General features: G+C 41.3%; 1 protein-coding gene across 1 annotated transcript; it reads right to left on the bottom strand.

Annotated features, from left to right (window-relative positions):
• Positions 1–2,123: 2,123 nt before the first annotated feature.
• Positions 2,124–21,819, bottom strand: CIMIP6 (ciliary microtubule inner protein 6; the record flags this gene model as incomplete). Its single annotated transcript, XM_079792439.1, has 5 exons — positions 2,124–2,537; positions 3,360–3,475; positions 9,516–9,669; positions 17,737–17,944; positions 21,794–21,819. 5 exons carry the CDS (start codon positions 21,817–21,819, stop codon positions 2,163–2,165), a joined length of 879 nt encoding a protein of 292 aa, XP_079648565.1. The 3' UTR covers positions 2,124–2,162.
• Positions 21,820–22,192: the final 373 nt, after the last annotated feature.

Raw genomic sequence — 22,192 nt, 5'->3', positions numbered from 1 at the left:
ACCTAATAAGGGAATTACTTGGAAAACATTTTTCTTGTGAAATTTAAGAGTACTATCTGTACTGACAGGCTGTTATAACTTTAATAGGCTATGAAATTCATCGTAGAGAGATACACCCTTATCAGTTAAAAAAGACACTTGAACCTGGAAATCATCATTGCATCTTGTTATTATGTGTTTTCTCAAACTATGGATACTGAAAGTTCTATTACTGTTTTGTGAGGGACCATAAATATTTCTCTAATGCAGAAAAGATGTCCTCTTATTTGAAAATGTTGAGAACCACCAACCTAGCCTATGGTAGTGGTCCACTAACTAAGCTATTTGGCTCCAGATCCTCTATTTCTTACTAAAACATATTCTCTAAGAAAGAGGAATGTGTTACCCTGGCCAGTTTTCTCAATGGTTAGAGCATCAGCCTGAGGACCAAAGGGTCATGTGTTCGATTCCCGGTCAAGGGCACGTACCTGGGTTGCAGGTTTCAATATCCGGGCCCGGTCAGGGTATGTGGGAGGCATCCAGTTGATCTGTCTCTCTCACATTGATGCTTCTATCTCTTTCTCTCTCTCCCCCCTCCACCCCTCTCTTCCACTCTCTCTAAAAAAAAAATAATATATATATATCAATGGAAAAAATATCCTCAGATGAGGATTTAAAAAAAGACTGTGTCAATTCTCAGTGATGTTTGTCAGTCAACGGTGAGGCTTTATTGCAGAGAATTTATTTACTAATATTTAAGTATGTAGTTTTCAAATGAGTTACTTAAAAGGAAATTAGAAATTGACTCAAATGGCAGACAGTTATACACATCTGCTTATAAAAATACATATATAAAATAGAGAATAAAATAGAGTTTAATAGCATTGAAAAACAGGGAAACTTACTATCAAAATAAACACATTTTTAATAAATTTAAAAAGCTATTACCAGAGAACAAAGGTGTGGAGGAACAAAACTAAATGAAACGAAATCTGACACGTGTGTAACATGTGTAGCGGTGACTGCCGTGGAGGTAGGTCTTACAGAACTCTGCTGAGAGTCCGTGGATATTAGGAAGGAGAAGGGCCCCGGGGACACTGATCAGTTTGGGAAATTAGGGAACCGCATGTGGAGCAGCACACCCGTTTTCCCTGCCCCGTTCTGCGGTGCTCAGCGATGGGCAGCTGTGGTGCTGATCGAATCAGACACTGGGTCTGAAAAAGCAAGGCAGTGCCCGAGCAGCTACTGACCCCCAGGAGGATCACAGAGCCTCTCAGACAAATCCTCCTCAGATCCTGTCTGACTACATATCCCAACCCTGTCCCAAAGTCAGGCTGTGATGGACAGAAACAGCTTCCGCTGATAAGGATCTGGAAATCTCATAATCAAAGAAGAGTATACAACCAAGAAGCACCAAACGTTTAAGTAAGAAGTACAATACTAGGAAAGTGAGGCGTGGCACTAAAGACTATAATAGTATTCTAAGGCAGTGGTCGGCAAACTGCGGCTCGCGAGCCACATGCGGCTCTTTGGCCCCTTGAGTGTGACTCTTCCACAAAATACCACGGCCTGGGCAAGTCTATTTTGAAGAATTGGCGTTAGAAGAAGTTTAAGTTTAAAAAATGTGGCTCTCAAAAGAAATTTCAATCGTTGTACTATTGATATTTGGCTCTGTTGACTAATGAGTTTGCCGACCACTGTTCTAAGGGGATAAGAGAGGCTGTCCTACCTATACTATAGGAAGAGTCTTGTGTGTTTAGAAAGCATGCATAGATTTTGGAAATTTAAAATATAATACTAAAATGTTTATAAATCTCAATAGATGGCCCAGCATAATAATGGACAAGGCTGAAAAGCAAATTAATAGAAAGTTAGTGTCATTTTTAGTGGTAAAGTACCATGGGAAGGATAATGAGAGGAAAGTTAAGAGGCATAGAAGATAAATCCAAGTATTCCATCATTCAGCAAGTAGCTGTTCCAGAAGGAACGAAGAGAGAGAATGGAGGGGGCGGAAATGATAGAAAAGGCTAGAGAATAAAAATTCTTAAGACCACTCTTAAAATTTTGATATATTGTAATTGTCTTTTTTTAAAATTCTCTCGTTTATGTAAATTGTATGATTTGAGGTTATTGATAAGAGAAAAAGCAAATGCAAGAGCCTATATGATGATTCTGAAATTTCTCTACGTTCCAAGGGTTATGTCTTTATCTGAAGAAGGTGCTTTATCCTGACGTTTCACGGGCGGATTTGAAGGATTGTGCCTGGCGATCAGAGCATCCGCTGCAGACTTCCTCCTCACAGGACTCGTGGGGCAGGCCTTGGCCGCCTCTCTGACGTCTGTTTCTGATAAGGGGGTTTTAGTCTCTAACAGCCCTGAGGACTTTTGTTGGCCGAGACCCGGTGAGGTCATTTTGCTCTCTGCTGCGTTTCCTTTCTCTGGTTTCTTGGACTGTTCTGATGAGCATGAGCCTGGAGCGTTCAGTACCGCCTCTGTTCCCCCAGGAGCTCTTGGCCTACTCCCTGGTTTTATCTCCATCTGCATAAAAACTCCATGCCGCTGGAAAGGAAAACAAAGTTGACATTAACCAGGGGATACAAGTTGCTGGGACTATGAACTGAATTCATGTGTTAGGTCAAGTCCTGGTGATTCAGGCACTTATATCTCTGCTGCTGCTGCTGCTTTTTGTTTTGTTTTTTTCCATCTCTGCTTCTTCAATGGCTGTTACCTTCATCCCAAAATTATTGGTGAACTTTCAAACAAATTATGAAATAGGTGCACCAGGAAATGAGCAGGAAGGAGAAAGCAGAAAGTCAAGAGAAGCAGCACCTCATTATCTGCCATTCTCAACTCCTATTCCTTGGATTGTATAAGACGATTCATATCAAATTTTATTTCTTGCTCTCTAGGTTGCTGTGGATACTATGGAAACTACAGTTCATCAACGTGAGGATTTATGATTGCATGCCAAATGTCTATTAGTTCCCACAAATGACTTAGTTATAGTGAAATGTGAAAACAAACATTTGTAGTTGGAAAAAATCCAGCCATTGACTCTTATTATATTTGTTTGACTTCGTAAACCTTACATGCATCCCCCTGCAACACACATGTAAGCATATCAAAAAGTTTATCAAAATGTTTTGCTATTACCTTACGTGAATGATTTTAATAATTTAAACCAAATTCTAAACACTGTGATCCAAAATTATGACGTCATTTTTTAGTTTTAACTGTGACGTGGTCGAGATTGTATAATAACCATGTTAACTTATTTAAATCGACTTTGAGAAATATGATTATGACTTAAAGGCTTAAGGTTCTATCATAAATATATCCCACCCTAAAGTATTAAGTAATTGATTCTAAATACTGTCTCACCTTACCCCGCATAGGCTCATTGGGAGTTTTCCTGGAATCATATTGATGTATAAAGGAGATACGTTCTATAAAATTCTTTTGAAGTTCTGCGGATGCATCAGGAGAGGCAAGTGGAACTAAGGGGAGGGGAGAGAGATTTGTGAAGTCAGGGCAAAAATTAGATTTGTGGATGGATATAAAATCAGCATTCATAATATTCATGCTTTATAAAAATGCTAATGAAACCAAGTTCTCCTAAGTGTGGAAGGTTACCACACACATCTACATAATAAGTATGATTCAGCATTCTTTCTCTATGAAAGGAACCAAATTAAAACAATCAGATTAGCCCCACATGTGAAATTACTTGTAATTTAAAAACCTAATATTAATGCAATAATGACTTTAGAAATCTGTTAGATACATTACTTGCAGATACCAACCAAAGTTTGGGAAAAGCATATGTATAATATATTTTTCAACTTATTTTTGCTCCTAGAAAGGCTATGAGAAATTTATGCCTAAGTTGCTCCCAGCTAGCACCAACGGAATGAACTGCTGTAGTTGTAGTTGAAAACATAGTTTTTTAAATTTCCCATTGACAGAAGCTCTGAAAATTTGCAAGAGTATTAAACCCTGACTTGAAAATAATCTTTCAATCTGGGTGATAGGCATATAAGGGATTTTACATTGGTCTTGCTAACCTGTTTAATATTTTAAATAATTTTTAAAATTCGCTTTATTTTTAGCATACAAGGTTATGTAAGGAGTAAGAGTAATTCCCAATTTAGTGACATAAAATTCAGTCAAGCCGCAAAATTTAAAAAATTCTTTCTTTTATAAAAAATATGTACATAAGTCTCTTAATAAACAGTGTTGGGAAAATTGGATAGATACATGCCAAAAAAAAAAAAATGAAACTAGACCACCAACTTACACCATACACAAAAATAAACTCAAAATGGATAAAGGACTTAAACGTAAGACGGGAAACCATAAAAATACTAGAGGAATCCACAGGCAGCAAAATCTCAGACATATGCCGAAAGAACTTCTTCACTGATACTGCTCCTAGGGCAATGGAAGCTAAAGAGAAAATAAATAAATGGGACTACATCAAAATAAAAAGCTTTTGCACAGCAAAAGAAACCATCAACTAAACAACAAAAAAGCCCACTGCATGGGAGAACATATTTGCCAATGTTATCACCAATAAGGGTTTAATCTCCACCATTTACAGGGAACTCATACAACTTAACAAAAGGAAGATAAACAACCCAATCAAAAAATGGGCAACGGACCTAAATAGAATCTTTTCGAAAGAAGACAGAAGGAAGGCCAAGAGACAAATGAAAACATGCTCAAAGTCACAAATCATCCGAGAGATGCAAATCAAAACAACAATGTGGTACCATCTCACACCTGTCAGAATGGCTATCATCAACAAATCAACAAACGACAAGTGCTGGCGAGGATGCGGAGAAGGAACCCTCTTGCACTGCTGGTGGGAATGCAGACTGGTGCAGCCACTGTGGAGAACAGTATGGAGTTTCCTCAAAAAACTAAAAATGGAACTCCCATTTGACCCAGTGATCCCGCTTCTAGGAATATATCCCAAGAAACCAGAAACACCAATCAGAAAGGATATATGCATCCCTATGTTCATAGCAGCACAATTCACCATAGCTAAGATTTGGAAACAGCCTAAATGCCCATCAGCAGATGAGTGGATTATAAAACTGTGGTACATCTACACAATGGAATACTATGCTGCGGTAAAGAAGGAGTTCTTACCATTTGCAACAGCATGGATGGACCTGGAGAGCATTATGCTAAGTGAAATAAGCCAGTCGGAGAAAGATAAATACCACATGATCTCATTCATTTATGGAATATAATGAACAACATAAACTGATGAACAAAAACAGATCCAGAGACAGAGAAACATCGATCAGACCATCAAACCTCAGAGGGAAGGTAGGGGAGGGTGGGGGTAAGGGGGAGAGATCAACCAAAGGACTTGTATGCATGCATATAAGCAGAAGGAACATGGTGCCAGTTCCAGGTATAAACATCAAGAAAGCCTTGCACTGGGCCGGGGGGAGGTCCTGAGCTGCCATGTGAGAAGTCCAGCTACCCTGCTGGAGAACTTAGATGGAGAGACAACATGGAGATGGAGAAGAGGAATCAGTCCAGTGTCTTACCTGAGTCCAGTCCTCAGACAACCCGCTAACTGAATGCAGCCACACAAGCACCCACCAGCAAGACCAACCAAAGAGCTGCCCAGCTGAGCCCAGTCCAGATTGCAGAATCACGAGCAAATAAAATGACTGTTCTTTTACGCCACTAAATTTTGGAGTGCTTTGGTATGCAGATAACAGAAATATTTCAGAAGGAAGTCAATTAAACAAATCTAATGAATCATCTTTTATATAGTGATCTAGAACCTCTCAGAATTTCAAAAATAATAACTCAAGAAAATTTCTTCCTGGGGACTAATAAAAGGAGAGGAAAGGTAACCTGAGCTATTATAGAAATTTCTTACTCAGTACATTATGCCTATCAGAATTAGACACAACTACCATGCTCACTTATGCAAATATATGAGTCTTTTAAAGAAGCCCTCTGCAGTGAAGAACATCTAAGTGGGAAAACATCAAAGAAGATATTCAATTTCTTAGTGGCTGGTTACTCTACATAAGAATTCACATCGGACCCAAACTAATTACTTTAAAAAGAAGCCTTGTTAGATGAGGCTTGCCAAGAAATAAGGCAAAGTCTATGAAGAATGTTTGAAATCCACTCTCTGTTTCTTAGAAACCTGATCTAACTAAAATAGGAATTTTCTAAACAAGTATACACCAAGCCAGTTGGTGCTAGCCATCTATATTTTATTTTAAAAACTGCACACAAGATTTATTCAAATATACAACTTACTCCTCATATTGGAGGAAACAGCAGCTTTTACTTTGACAAATTTTCTTAACATTTTGCTTGTGTCTACTTAAAAAACATGAGTGATACTTTTCTATTAGAAATCCCATTCTTCTAAACAGTATTTATTTTGATCTTATATAAAAAGATTATTGATGTCAAAATAATAGCACAGATTTTCAAAATATAGTGGAAAACAGAAACTTGAACGTAACGATAGCAAAAAATTGTTATGTTACCCCTTGGTGCAAAAACAGCAACACAAACTAAAACCTAGTTTAGAAAATTATTTTTACCACTGTATCTGAGTTTGAAATTCAAAAGAATGTTAAAATATCAAGTAGTCGATAAACAGCCACAGTATCATATAAATATGAAATACCTCCCTCACAAATTAGATCAGCTTTTCCAATTTATAAAGATTTATTACATAAAACCAAAAGTTAATACTTATTCTTACAGGGACTCGGATATGATGGAGCATAGTCATTTGTTGAATTGACTGTGGAAGGCAGCCAGGAAATTGCGTGGTGGTACAAGACATAAAGGGCACTCTCACAGTCAGCACAAGATGAAATGCCAAAGACCAGGCGTAATGAAGTGGGCTGATGGAACAGAATGACTAGGAGATGACTTATAATTGGCATTAATGCATGTTTATATACACATTTTCCATGTCCGCATGCATAAGCTGGCATATACAGACTCGTTTATATAAGTACTTCAAAACGTTACATTAAAATATTTTCTTTTAAAGTCATGTTCATCTATAATCCAGATATCATCTAAAATATGAATAAATTGCAAGCCTATATTGGTGTGTATTTTAGTTGAAATTACAGTATGACTTTATATAATCTGTTGGATGATATGTATTTATCATTACACTAATCAATAAGCATTGGTTGACTCTGGGCATTGTGCTAGGACTTGGGTGCAATAATGGTCTTGCCAATTAGAAATGCCAATAAAAGAAGAGGGAGAGGCGGAAGAAAGAAGAGGGAAAGGAGGGAGGGAAGGCAAGTGGAGGGAGAAAGGAAGACATCTATGCCAGGTTCCCAAAGTTAGATTCCAGTTCAACACCTAATTGGTACAGTGCAATCTATAATAATAAAAGCGTAATATGCTAATTAGACTGGACAGCCGAACCACCTTCCGGACATCCTTCCGGGCAACCTACCAGACCAGATGAAGCCAGGGCTGCGATGGCTGAGGCAGGTTGCCACGGCAGTGAGGGCTGAGCCCCTTGTACGAATTTCGTGCATTGGGCCTCTAGTAATTAATAGAAATAGCTACCATTTGTTGTCTGCTATGTGCTGAGCATGGTGGTAGGCATTTTTTTTTTCTCATGACAAACAAGAAGTAACTGGAGGACCTAAAGGAGGAGAGTGATATCATTTATGTTTTTAAAAAATCCTCTGACTATGGTGTGGGTAACAAATTATAGAGGAGAAAGGATGGGGGTGCGGAAGCAGTGGCTGCACTACATTGGCAAGAAGATTTGGGATATATTTTGAAAAGTGAAATGTCAAGATTTGCTGATGGGCTGGATGTGGAGGGGAGTTTTAGAATGACTTCTAGATTATCAAAACTTGAGCATCTGGGGGCAAAGAAGTGACATTTATTGAGATGGGAAAGGCTGGTGGAGGAATAGGTTTGGATGGGAGAAATGAGATGTTCTATTCCAGCCACGCTAAATTTGAAAAGGAGGTTAGTTTCTAAGAAGAGATGTCAAGTAGGTGGTTGGCTATGTAGTCTTAAAGTTCAGTGAAGAGGCCAGGGCTGGAGAGAAAATTGGTTCGTATATTAGGTCCCTTCACTTTAAGCTTAATCTTCTGTTCCTTGTTCCATCTACTTTGGGTCGAATCTCTGGAGTGCTCATGTTCAATAATGATATTACACCCTTCTCTTCTACTCGTCTTCTGTCGACTGTATATTTACCTTTCTTGTGAAGGCAGGTAACATAATTCCGTTCTATAAAATTTAAATTCTGTTCAGTGTTTAAGTTTTCCATATTGTGTTTCTAGACTGATGCTAAAAGTTGAGAATTGCTAAACAGCATTTACAATATAAGTGAATTTTGTTCACTTATGGTCCAAATATTGTTGCAGGACTACATTTGCTTCTCAGTGGGTCCAATGCCCAGCACCACTTGAAAACAAATTTCTAGTGTCCGTGTCATACAATTCCTCTTTTCTTGGTTAAAAAATTACTATTCCTGAGAACTTTGTTTATGCTTAGAATAAGAATTTTAAGAGTTCTAAATATATATACAGATATCTAGATAGATAGATAGATAGATAGATAGATAGATAGATAGATAGATCTGCCTGTCTATCTATATAGGTATCTGTATATTCAGTTTTTGCAAAACTTATTTAACCACTTCCCCTGTTGTTGTTTTTAATTAAGTTTATTGAGGTGACATTGGTAACAGGGTCATATAGGATTAAAATGTACATTACTATAATATATGATCTGTATATTGCATTGTGTGCCCACCACCCATAGACAAATCATCTTCCTTCATCATATATTTGGCCCCCTTTACGCTCTTCCACCCACTCATCCCCTTCCTTTTAGTAACCCCCATACTGTTCTCTATTTCTCTGAGTTTCTGTTTGATATCCTCATATGAGTGAAACTATATGGTTGTTAGCTTTCTTTGACTGACTGATTTTGCTTAGCATAATATTCTCAAGGTCCATCCATGTTGTCGCAAATGGCAGTATTTCATCTTTTCTTATGGCTGAGTAGTATTCCATAGCATATATGTATGTACCACATCTTCTTTATCCAGTCCTTTATCGAAAGACACATTGGTTGTCTCCATGTGTTGGCCACCCTGGGTTTTTTTGTTTGTTTTTGAGCATCTATAAACATTGCAAAAAATAGTACCCTTCAGATTGCACTTTGAGAAATACTACCATATAGTGTTGCCTACTATTTTAATAGTGACAATTTTTAAAGTTTGGTGCAATAAAGAGCAGAATGCTACTAAGTTTCTGACTTGGAGGCTAGTGTTTACTAATCAGTACAATTTTTATGATGGTATATTAAACGTGTTTGGAGATAAGCTGTCCACGAGGAAGGGATAAAACATGTCAAGGGCTGCACTTGCATGTCTATTTTCACCTTCTGTAGAGAAGAGGTTTTCTCAGGAGGTGCCAGACGATCTAATACATCGTAACTTGATAGGAGTAACCTGAGATACTCAAGAAGTTTTACCGCTGCTAACCTTACCTATTCCACAAGAAGGCTTTTGCAACTTGCTGTGTTTGACTGGCAAAACCAATGGACACGCTGGTTTTTGAAAGTCACTCCTCTGGGTGCTCTTAGTGTCATAAGGTGGTTGAAAGTGATGCTCAGGTTCTTTACCATGTGACCACCAGTCATCCTTTATGGGAAAAAATTAGAAACATAAAATTGGGTACTGTAGGCCATTTTTGTGTGCTGCTTAAGGTCTTTTAATGGACAGTCATTTGGTTTCACAAGTCATTGGATATTCTAGTACTAAAACCAAGTTCTGAAATCTATTATATTTTCACAAAGATTGTATTTCTTAAAAGACACCTAAAAATGAAATATCACACATTTTTAGCCAAAATACAGATGCTAAATTCTTAAACTACCTTCTATTTACAGATGGAGTTATAAAAATAAAAAAATATATTTCTGTTTTATACAATTTTATTACATACTAGAGGCCCGGTGCATGAAATTCGTGCACAGGAGGGGGGGTTACCTCAGCCCAGCCTGCACCCTCTCCAATCCAGGACCCCTTGGAGGATGTCCGATTGCCGGTTTAGGACCGATCCTGGGGATCAGGCCTAAACCAGCAGTCAGACATCCCTCTCACAATCTGGGACCGCTGGCTCCTAATCGCTCACCTGCCTGCCTGCCTGGTCACCCCTAACTGCCCCCTCCTGCCAGCCTGATCGCCCTCACTGCCTCTGTGTGCTGGCCTGATCGCCTAACTGCCCCCTCTGCCAGCCTGGTCGCCCCTAACTGCCCTCCCCATCAGCCTGGTCACCCCTTACTGCCCCCCCCCGCCAGCTTGGTTGCCCCCAACTGCCCTCCTCTGCTGACTTGGTTGCCCCTAACTGCCCCCCCTGCCAGCCTGTTCGCCACCAGTCTAGTCGCCCCTCACTGCCCCCCCCCACCAGCCTAATCGCCCCCAACTGTCCCCCCTGCTGGCCTGGTCACCCCCAACTGCCCCCCGCCTCCCTGGTCACCCATAACTGCCCCCCCACTGGCCTAGTCACCTCTTATTGCCCCACCCTGCCGGCCTGATCACCCCCAACTTCCCCCCTCTGCCTGCCTGGTCACCCCTCACAGCCCCAGCCCCCCCGCCGGCCTGGTCACCCCACACAGCCTGCTGTTCAGTTGTTTGGTTGTCCCTCACTAACCCCCCTGCCGACCCAGTCATAGGTAGCCATCTTGTGAGGGTGTGATGGTCAATTTGCATATTACCTCTTTATTATATAGGACTAGAGGCCTGGTGCACGAATTTGTGCATGGGTGGGATCTGGCTGGCCTGCCCCAATCGGGATGGTTGGGGGTGGGGCTGGCTGGGGGGAGGGGCCATGGGCGGTTGGCCAGCCAGCCCCGCCCCCTGGTCAAACTCTTGGTCCAACTCCCGGTCGAGGGGACAATTTGCATATTAGCCTTTTATTATATAGGATGTACATATGTATGCCTATAATATTAAACACAATTTAATTTAAAAGTTATGTTCTATACTTTGTATTATGACAATACAAATAATGTATTATCATCTACGAGGGTGGGATTTCAAAGCTTTTTGTCCATGACCCACACCATGAACTACATTTTATGTCCTGTAGGAGCACACAGTGCATACACATGCATAAAACTCTTTTGGTTTCACAAAACAATACTCTTACTACATGCAGTGCAGTTGGCTACTTTTATATTCTACTAGAGGCCTGGTGCACGAATTCGTGCATGGGTGGGGTCCGGCTGGCCCACCCCGATCAGAGGGCCGATCGGGGGTGAGGCCAGCTGCAGGGAGGGGTTCAAGGGTGGTTGGCTGGTTGGCCCTGCCCCCTGGTCGAACTCCTGGTTGAACTCCCGGTCGAACTCCCAGTTGAGGGGACAATTTGCATATTAGCCTTTTATTATATAGGATTTTACTGCTTTTCTGTTTTATTCACAATGCCTGTTGCAACCCACATTGACTTATAACTAATGACTTCACTTGAAAAACTTTGTTCTAAGTGGAAGTATCTCTGATGTTACTGAATTTTTTATGAGAAACCCTGACCTAATACACAGGAAAGGGAGAAGTGATCGGTTCTTCATTAGCACGTAAGACAACTTGATCTCTTAGAAGCTGAGAAAGCTGGGAGGGAATTCCCTCACAGTTACTTGACTTAATTCTGACTAGAATGTTTGTGTGTGTTTTTTTAGAAACTGATTGATCAGGTACAAGTGAGAGAACCTTGAGAGAAGGCAACTGTGACACTTAGGAGTTCTTGGTTATTATTAGGGAATGAAACCTTTGGTATAATCTAACACCCACCTTAGCTTTAAGAAAGACTTAATAAAACTCTGACAATGCAATTGAAGCTACATTGATATAAGAAGCAAGAGGCACCTAAAGAACTCTGTTTGGCCGAATGGGAGTCAGCTCTGAAATGAGCTTAGTTTCTAAAAAGACAGGCAAGTATAGAAGAGGAGCACACGGTCAAACTTGAAAGAAATAATTTGATGCGGTCAACTTGTCAGAAAATTGTCAAGAAGCTTCGCTAGGAGAAATTCATGAATATGCCCAAGGCAGCAAAAGGGTTTTCTGTGGGGGGAAATTCTGTTGCAGCAAGACATCAAGGAAAGGCTAACAGTTTGGAGAAGACTACACCCTTCAGGGCGTTAGTCGGACCTACTCAACATCAGGTTCTTTGTGAAGGGAGATTATCTTCACCCTGAAAAGGATGGGATGAGCAGGCAGAGTTGAAGAGAGAGTTAGACCTCACTTTGCATCTTGAAATGAGCCTTTAGGACAATGACACATTGTAGCCAGAGGTAACCAATCAGTTTGCAGAGATCAAAGAAATAGAAGGAAGTAGGGACTTGGGGAGAATAGGAGAAACCAGCTGCCTCATTTTTTCAGAACAGGTTAAAAGGTGAATTCCAAAAAATAAAACTACTTGGTGTAGGTCCTAGGAATTCTAGAGCAGATTACTGAAAATAGTCACACCCTGCTGTTGTCAGCATGCCTCGTTCTTGCCGCTCCGCGATTATGATGGTGCTTATTATGCCCAGAGGTCTGGGGCGTGCAGGCCTTCTCTCACTTACTCTCACCACAATGCCATGAGTTAGGTACACCCATTTACAGATGAGAAAATGGCTGGCAGATTAGGTCACCTCGCCAGGGTCTACCACCTGCAGGCAGCCGAGCTGCCACAGTGCGAACCCCCGCCCACCTGTGCACACACTGATTTCCCTGCCACGTTGCTGCATCAGATCAACTGGCGAATGCAAAGCCAGAGCAGCACAAACGCACTTAAATTATTTCAAAAATAAAAATAAAAGGGCGCCGAGTGAGTGCCCTGAGGAAGATCTCCTCTGATAAGAGTGCATCTTCTTTTACCGACCAGATATTTTGCTAACACCCAGGAACTGGGGGGTTGACTCTGGGCTAAGTGAACCACTAGGAAACGCCTGGCAGTCTTCAATTCTTTTTTCTCTCAAAGTAGAGCAAAAACTGTATTTAAAGCAGAGATACTGGTTCACCTTTCAAGAAGAATTCTTTTGAATTTAGAATTTTACCAAAAACGGTCTCTTTAGTTTCACAAAGGAACCAATGAACAGTTTTTCTTAAAGTGTGATTGACTTTAAGATCCCAAAGTTGGAGAAAGTGTCCTGGTTCGTTAATTGGATGAATTTTCACCTCAGCGGGATGAAGTCCTACAGTTCAAACAACGTTTTTATATAGTTTCTCTTTCTGGAGAGTCTGCCCGCCCCATCCCTTAAAAGTCTGGCTTGTTCCTGGAATAGTGAGAGGGAGTTCGCACCCATGCACATGGGCTTGCCTTTTTGATCCAAGCATGTGCTGATAAGAAATTATAATGAAAGGTATAGGCGGAGGTTTGTGGGTTTTTTTCACCTCGTGCTAAAGGGAAAGACTAAGAATTTACTGCCCTGTCTACCATCGCTTACATTGAATTTTGAGAGCTGACACAGAATGACTGATGATCAACTTTGTCCATCTGGGAAAAGTCCTCTAGTATGACTGTTTTGTCTAGGCTTTGGGGATCAGGCCACATCTGGCAGATGGCGGAAGGGGTTTTGCCTAAAAAAAAAAGATAGTTGTTCCCAGTTCAAAACTTTGGACCCAAAGAGAGAAGGAAGTCCTGCCTTCCAAGCCTGTCTCCTTTCCTGCCCCAGGATGACCGTGCCTGGGCCCCATGGCAGGGAGATGCCTGGAGGTTCCTGATGATGAGGCTCCCTTCAACCCCTGACCCCTGGACGGCCTGACGGCGGGTGTGCCATGGACCCTTTGGCCACATTTGGAAACCGCTGTGCAGCAGTCTTCATGTTATATCTGTGTTCTCCCTAAGCCTTTAGAAGTGCATTAGTAAACATTGCTTAGTTTCCATTCTTCAGGAATTTAAAGGCGAAGCCTCAGGGGAGGAGTAGTAAAAGCAAGTGAGGCATCCTGGAAAAAGCAGTGAAAAGAAGCAGGAGGTGGTAAGCCGAGCTCTGCACCAGCAGCCACAGTGGCCTGGCCACGACAGCTGCTTGTGGGGGTGAGTTGTGGACCATATACGTGAAGGGCCCCTGGGAAATGCGGGCTTTTACGAACACCTCACTCAGAGACCATCACATTTTACTAGGGCAGCTTCGTGGTGTTAAAAAACTCAGGTGCTATTACAAACATTAGAGTTACATTCATGGAAGGGATTACTACATCTCTAGTGTGCTCAGGATACCGGGAGTGCTGAAAATACCTCTTTTTAAGCAATCTGGTAATGTCCCAGCAAGTTATTCCTAAATGGTGGTCTGTGGAACACCAGTTGAGTAGCATATTAAGAGGTGCTCTATGAAAGAGGTTTCCATAGCTAAATACTGGGAAAGGGTGAGATGAGCCAAGTTAAACAAGCTTATCACAGGATTTCTCAGAACCTTTATATGCTAATGTAAATTGTGAAGCTCTGAGAAAAGTCGATGAAAATACAGTTTTTTAAAAACATTGGACTTTGGAACTTTATTGAGCACCTAAGGAAGGCCTCGTGCTCTGAAAAGTACACTTTGGGGAAAAACTCATTTTGGAAAACAGTTAAGATACCAATATTTAAAACTAGCAGACAACCACACTAGTTTTCATTGGGAGTGACTGAGCTAGAGCACCTTTTTACTCCTGCCAGCACCAGTTTTATGTCCCCGGGCAGAACTGTGACACTAATTATTTCATTTCAAAGTCCTGTAATTAAATACAGTCATCCAATCTGGTGTTCTAAGATATTATCTTAGCAAAATACATAAAACAACAAATATGTCCATTTAAATATTTAGGCAACTTTATTGTCTTTCTTCTTAAAGCCTGCATTACCATAAACCAGTATGTTTGTGTGTTTTTTAAACAAGCTAACTTTATAAAGAAATCTGTTATCTAAAATAATAGAACAAAATTTACACGTATGTGAAATGAGCACTTGTAATGGTTTTTTATTGTTGCTTTTGGTTTTCTAAACATAAACATTCCCTTCGCTCCACACTGGAGTCAGACACGCTTTTAACTCTGTGAGGCACCCTCAGTCTTTGTAACTCCTCGTTCACGTCCACTCTTACCTGTCCCCTTACTTCATGTCAGACTTACGTTCACCATTTCTTAAAAGGTTAGCTTTTAGGCACTGGTAAAGCAAAGGTTCTACTGATGCTCTGTCACTTGCTGACAGCAGCTCCTAACACTTTTGTTCCTATTATTTTTCCCCCCCAAGAGACATATGAATTAGGAGTAAGAGAAAATTAGTTGGATTTAATTTTGAAATTTTTATGTTTCATATTTCTATTCTCAAACCAGCATCTTTTCCTTAGCATCTCCAAGGTAAGGATGGGTTCAGTTAACAGTCAGGTTTACCTTCAGCCGAAACTAGAGCTCAGGAGAGTCACTCACTGACTTTTGTAAAATATCTGGGAACTTCACTAACCTGGGTCTCGGTACCAGGCTTATCTCCCCAGTGTAGGCCTCGTCTGTAGAAATTTCTTTTAAATCCCAAATAATTTTTAATAAAATAGTCTTAAAACTGCCCATGTAAGGGTTTACTACATGATGTTAAAGCATATCTGACCTCAGAAATTCCCGCCTCACATCCACACATACTTGTCATGGTGTGCAGTTTTATAAGAACAGTTGGTGTTATCATTGTAAAGAGAACCCTCTAAAACAAACTTCTATTCAAATGTTAAGTTAAATCACAACTACACCTAACTTACAACTATACCCAAATTTACAAGGCAAAAGGCACTCTGTGGCTGTGATTAAGGATTTTGAGGAGGGGAGATTATCTCAGATTACCTAGGTGGGTCTAAAGCAATCACAAAGGTTAGGCAGGAGAGTCAGAGAGAGAGTCAAAGAGAGAGAGAGAGACAAAGAGAGAGAGAGAGTCAGAGAGAGAGAGAGAGAGAGAGAGAGAGAGAGAGAGAGAGAGAGAGGGAGGGAGGGAGATGAAGATGCTTTGCTGCTGGTTTTGACCAGGAAGGGGCCATGAACCAAGGAATGCAGGCAGCTTCTAGAAACTGGAAACAGATTCTCTCCTCAGACCCTCTAATGGTTCTCAACCTTCCTAATGCCGCGACCCTTTAATACAGTTCCTCATGTTGTGGTGACCCCCAACCATAAAATTATTTTCGTTGCTACTTCATAACTGTAATTTTGCTACTGTTAATGAATCGTAATGTAAATATCTGTGTTTTCTGATGGTCTTAGGTGACCCTGCTAACGGTTCTCAACCTGTGGGTCACGACCCACAGGTTGAGAACCGCTGCTGTAGAGCCTAATAATTTTATGGTTGGGGGTCACCACAACATGAGGAACTGTATTAAAGGGTTGCGGCATTAGGAAGGTTGAGAACCACTGCTCTAGAAGGAACCAGCCCTGCCTAGCCAATGAGGTTGATTTGAGACTTCTAAGCTCCAGAAGTGTAAGGGAATAAATTAGTGTTGATAAATAATACCTCAAAAAAGCTGAATTTAATAAAAGAAGATAATGGAATATATTTACTATAATAGTGTGAATAAGAGTGTGGTTTGGCTAAAGCAGTAGTCCTGGACCAGAGAGATATGACTATGACATTTGCTTACTTTGTAATCTCAGACATGTTAATTTACTTTTTGGAGTATGTTTTCATCTGTAAAATATTTCCAGTGATACATCCTAGAAAATATTGTGCAGATTCAGGGATATAACATATGAAACACTTAGCTCATTCCTAACACTTCATACACTTTCAATAAATGGTAGCTATTATTTTATAGAAAGCATCTGAATTATCAGGTATCGTGGGAAGTTTTTATATTAGAATATGTTACAAATAATGTAGAAGATATTTCTTCAGTAACCTCCAAGCACTACTGTGTGGCTATATATATATATGGAAGGAATCTAAATAATTTTTCTAGAATGAATATGGAATATATATACAGTAGGTCCTCGGGTTAGGTCAGAGATCCATTCCTATGGCGTGACATAATGCGATTTTCGCCGTAAGTCAGAACCCACCTACATAAGCACCTACGTCACTCACATGGAGCACATACACAGCAGTAATAAAGTGAAACAGTAAAAAAAATTTAAAAGAAAGATAACAATCCCTGACCTTTACTTGTGGTAAATAAATAATAAAAAACATAAAGCACATATGTACATACGTCGAAATGACGGAACTTTTTATTTTATAAATAAATGGGAGATGGTGACGTAACCACGAAATGACGTACGTCATGTCTGACGTAACCCGAGGACTGTCTGTAATGAAATGTATGTAATGTATATGAAATATGTCTGTTTGTATATGGTTTGTATGCAAAAGTTATATGAGAGTAGTTCCAGGCTACTGCTTTAAACTATATATATAAAAGGTTAATATGCAAAGTGTCCCCTCGGGAGTTCGACCGGGATTTCGATCGCTCATTATGATGTGCACTGCCCACATGATGTGACCAGGGGGGCGGCTTGGAATGAAAGAAGGCCCCGGCCGGCAGCCGGCAGCTGGGGAAGGAAGGCCCCAGCCCGCAGCCGGAAGGCCCCAATCGGCCCTGATCGCCAGCCAGGCCTAGGGACCCGACTGTGCACGAATTTCGTGTACTGGGCCTCTCGTTGGATTATAAAAAGTATTAGTCTGACATATGTTACATCCTTTAAGTAGTCTGTGGCTAAATTATCTTGCAAAAGAGATTCTGAATCTAAATCTTAGTTGTATATAATGAACATCTGTCCAACCTGATTTTCTGACCCTATCTTGGGATCTATGTAGGGAACTGGTTCATTGCATGTTCTTGCATTTGTGTTAATGAATTTAGCATAATATACACGGCGTCTCCTGACACATGGTTTTGAATGTGGTATGCTCTTTCCAGGTTCTTTCTCATGTTTGAGTTCTTCTTTTTCAGTTATATACACTATACCAGCATCTTCTATTTTATGCTGTCTGAAAAAACAGAATAAAATAGTAAATCATTTATCTCAATGAGCATTTCCAGTACTGAGTTATAATTACATAAAATAAGAGTTAAATATGTTTCAAGTATCAGTCAAGACTATTTAGGCTTCATTATAGTTTATAAGGGGCTCCTGCTATTAAAATTTGAGAGGGTATCTTCTCTAAATTATATGAGATAAAGGGATTTGTGTGAATAATGATTATGTATTCCAATATACCAGTGCAGTGTACAGACTCTCGCTGAGAGGAGAGGAGTAGTGATTTGATCACACTTACAAAGCATATTTGCAGTATTTTCTCATGTGGCTGTTACTTACTAATCTTAACTCACCTTTAAGCTAGTTACCTAGTAAATTCATCCATCTGGACGAGGAAGACTATTAATTTTAAAATCTCACCTGGAAAACTTACAAAAACTACCAAATGACCAAAAGAATTAAGAAAAGACCACTGTGCAGGCATCAAAACAATTCAATTTCTTATCACTTGTTACTTCTAATAACTACACTGGTATTTTTTAAAAAATGAAAGTTACTGAGTTCTTTAAAATGTTAAAAGAAATGATTAGAAGGAAATAGTTTATACATTTTTCTTCTTTTAAATAAGTTGTAATAGACATTATAAAGGGGAGTATTTTAAATGTCATATACCTGAAAAGTAAAGGTAAGAATGGGACATATGAATTAGAATACTTTTACATAGAAGCTTTTAAAATATAATCCCTTAAAATATAATCCCTACCTTCAAACCAAAGCCAGGGCCATCTCCTTTATCAAGACCTTTTCCAGTTAAACCCTCCAATACCTTTTCATTGCATTTGCAATGAATACTGCCTTCATACCGTGGCTCTGAGGTCCTGGGAGACCCTGTCCAGCTGAAGTCTTCAGTTGCACTCAAGTCTCTCCCCCCTCACTTCTCCAGCCAGCCCCCCTTCCTTCAGCACCGGTCTCTTTCCCCTCAGGTATTTGCACATACTGCCTTCCCTCTGCCTGCACTGGCTCGTTCCCAACTCCCTGCACACCTGCCTCCCTGCACACCTGGCTCACTAACATTTACGTCTCCGCCTGGAAGTCATCGCAGAAGCGTTTCCTAAGGTTTCTCCTTCCTCACGCCATGTAGTCTCCATTTTCGTATTTCATTCATTTCTTTCATAACACCACAATTATTTATGTATCTACTTGTTGTTTACATGATTTTGGTAAGCACTACAATACCTTTTACTAATCAATAAGTTCCATGAAGGCAAAGATTGTGTTTCATTTATCATTAGGTCCCCACCATCTGGACCATTATGTATTTATATGCAGAGCCATTAAAAGATTTACTACCGCTAGTGACTCTCCTGGAATTGTTTTGCTCTGGCTTTGTTTTAGCGGTACACTCCCAGCCCTTACGCTAATACACACAAACACCATTCAGCATCCTGGGAGCCTAGTTCCTGCATCCCAACAAAAAGTGCTCTCTGTAAAGGATTTGGAAAAGCTGATCCTGGTAAAGTGTAAGTAACTTCTAAGGCTTTTCATAGACGGAAACATTTACTTAAAGGTTGTGGTTGATTCATTATTGTAGACTTCTGACGTTCGTTTTTTCCATCTGCTTCTCATAGCTATAACCCAGCAATATGCTTGGACTGGAACCGGGTCCTTGGAGGAAAGGACTGTGGCTGTTTCCTTGCATATATAAGCATCCACCCAATTAAGTGCTCGTGGTGTGAGTAACTATACATCAATGTCAAGTATATGATTCTGTAATAATCCCTTATTAGAAGGAAAACACAGTTAAAACCTGTGTTCGAATAACTCGAAGTAAATCAGAGCTGGGATTCCAGCCATTTACTGTCTGAGCCTTGGTTTCCTCATTTGAAAGCTAAGGACAGTAATACCTATTGTGAGAGATGTGAGAGTAACGTTGAATAATTCATTCCTTCAACAAATATTTATTGAGTCGTGCCTCTGGTGCTGTTGTGAGGCACTGAAGATGCAGGGGTGATCTAACAAAAACCCCTGCCTTCACAGAGCTTACATTCTAGCGGGGAAGGCAGATGGAAAATAAAACAATAAGTAAAACGCATGCAGGCATACCTCGGAGATATTGCCAGTTTGGTTCCTGACCACCACCATAAAGCAAGTATCGCAATAAAGCGAGGTGTAACCTTTTTGCTGGTGGAGGGTCTTGCCTTCAGTTTGTAAGAAATACAACCTCTGTGGAGCGCAATAGAGCGAAGCACCATGAAAAAAAGTATGCCTGTATTCTGTGGGATGGTGTTACGTACTAAGGACAATACTAAAGAAGGGGAGAGGGAGATGGGAGTGCGTGTACATGGGAGGTAAGTTGCAGTTTTACATAGTGTGGAGGCTGCATTATGAAGGTGGCAAATGAAAAAGACAGGAAAGAGGGAAGAGAATCCCAGCAGAGTGAACTTGAACTGCCAAGGCTGTGCCACAGAAGCGCACCTGTCCTCACAATGGTGCTCAAGGTGTGGGCCCCGGAGAAGCAACATTGGCATCAATTGTCAGCTTGTTAGAAATATTTCCTGTCCCAAAGTACTGAAACATAATCTCTGGGGCAGGTTCCCAGGAACCTGTTTTAACCAGCTCTCTAGGTCCGTGGTCGGCAAACTGCAGCTCGCGAGCCACATGCGGCTCTTTGGCCCCTTGAGCGTGGCTCTTCCACAAAATACCACGGCCTGGGCGAGTCTATTTTGAAGAAGTGGCGTTAGAAGAAGTTTAAGTTTAAAAAACTTGGCTCTCAAAAGAAATTTCAATCGTTGTACTGTTGATATTTGGCTCTGTTGACTAATGAGTTTGCCGACCACTGCGCTAGGTGATTCTTATATTACGTTCGAGTCTGAGAACCACTGTGTAGTGACAAAACTACAGGCTTTAGAAGCAGATAGTACTGGCTCCACATCATAACGAGCCATGCAATCGTTCTCAAAACTTAGGATCCATCAGAATCACCTGGAGGCCTTGTTCAAACCCAGATTGATTATCGTGCCCTGCTCTTAGCGTTGCTGAGTCCGTCTGCCTGTGGTGGGGAGCGTGCAACAATTGCATTTCTAATACGTTCCCAGGTGATGCTGGCCTGGGGACCACACTTTGAGAACCATTGCCGATGACAGCAAGGAGGCCTGTGTGCTGGAGCTGAGTTGCGTCAGAGGAGGGGAAGTAGTAGATAAGGCCCCGGAAGGGAAAAGGGGCCCAATGTGGAGGCCCCATAAGCCATTGTTGGAGCCTTAGCTTTTTCTTTGCAAGGGCCCGTGGAGAGGAGTGATCTAATTTGTCTTGTAAAAAGCCCACTCGAGTGCTGTGTTGAGAAGGCTGGAAAGGGACAAGGAGCGAAGCAAAAGCCATTGTGCTGTCCACGTCAGAGACCCTGGTACTTAGACCAGGAGGGATGATGGTGTAAAGCGTTAATCGTGGTGGATTCTGGATGTATTTTAAAGATAAAGCCTACATAATAGGGGTGGGGGGGGGGGGGGGAGGACCTAGGTAATACTTTCAACAGTAAATATTTTTTTAAAATAAAAAAAGAACTGAAAATAATAAAAAATAAAATTACATTATATCTCCCACAGAATTTGCTAGCAAATTAGGTGTGGTTTATGAGAAAGAGTGGATAATTCAAGACGACTTCAAGAATTTCAGGCCGGGCCCTGCCTGCACAGAACCTGTCACACCATAGATGCCCAGGAGGCAGTGCGTTTTCAAAAGGAGTGATGGGGGATTGGCAGAGGGAAAGCCCGCCCACATTGGGGATGACTCCATGAACGGTCCCCCGAAGGAGGAAAATGTTTTTTTTGGAAGGAGAACTAGAAAGTCAAACCCCAGCACTTACTGCTGCGGATCCTCCTTGGCCTCCATGGGCTCCTAAGACCTGACCCGAGGCAGCGAGGAGCCTCAGGGGTCGATCAGGGACTAAGCTCAGCCAGGAAAAGGGCATTCGGAGCCGCGATTGTGACTCATGCGTTGCTAAGCGACGGAGGCCGGGGAGCGCGGTGGGGGTGTGAGGGGGTGGGGGGTGGGGGGTGGGGGGTGGGGGGTGGGCGGGGGGGGGGGGGACCCGGTGCGCATGCGCAGTAACCCGACTCCGGCTCCAGCTCCAGCTCCAGCTCGGGCGCCAAGGGTAGCTGGCGGCTCTTCACTGCGCCGGCGGGCGGGGGAGGCTGGCCGGATCTCTCGGCTTCCTTCCCGGACCTACCCCAGGCTGGACAGCCTGCGTTTGAACTTGGCCTTC

This window comes from Cnephaeus nilssonii (genome assembly GCF_951640355.1).
Source record: "Cnephaeus nilssonii genome assembly, chromosome: 15".
NCBI lineage: Eukaryota > Metazoa > Chordata > Mammalia > Chiroptera > Vespertilionidae > Cnephaeus > Cnephaeus nilssonii.
Note: the sequence above shows the minus strand (reverse complement) of the source record. Positions and strands in the feature narration are given on the sequence as shown.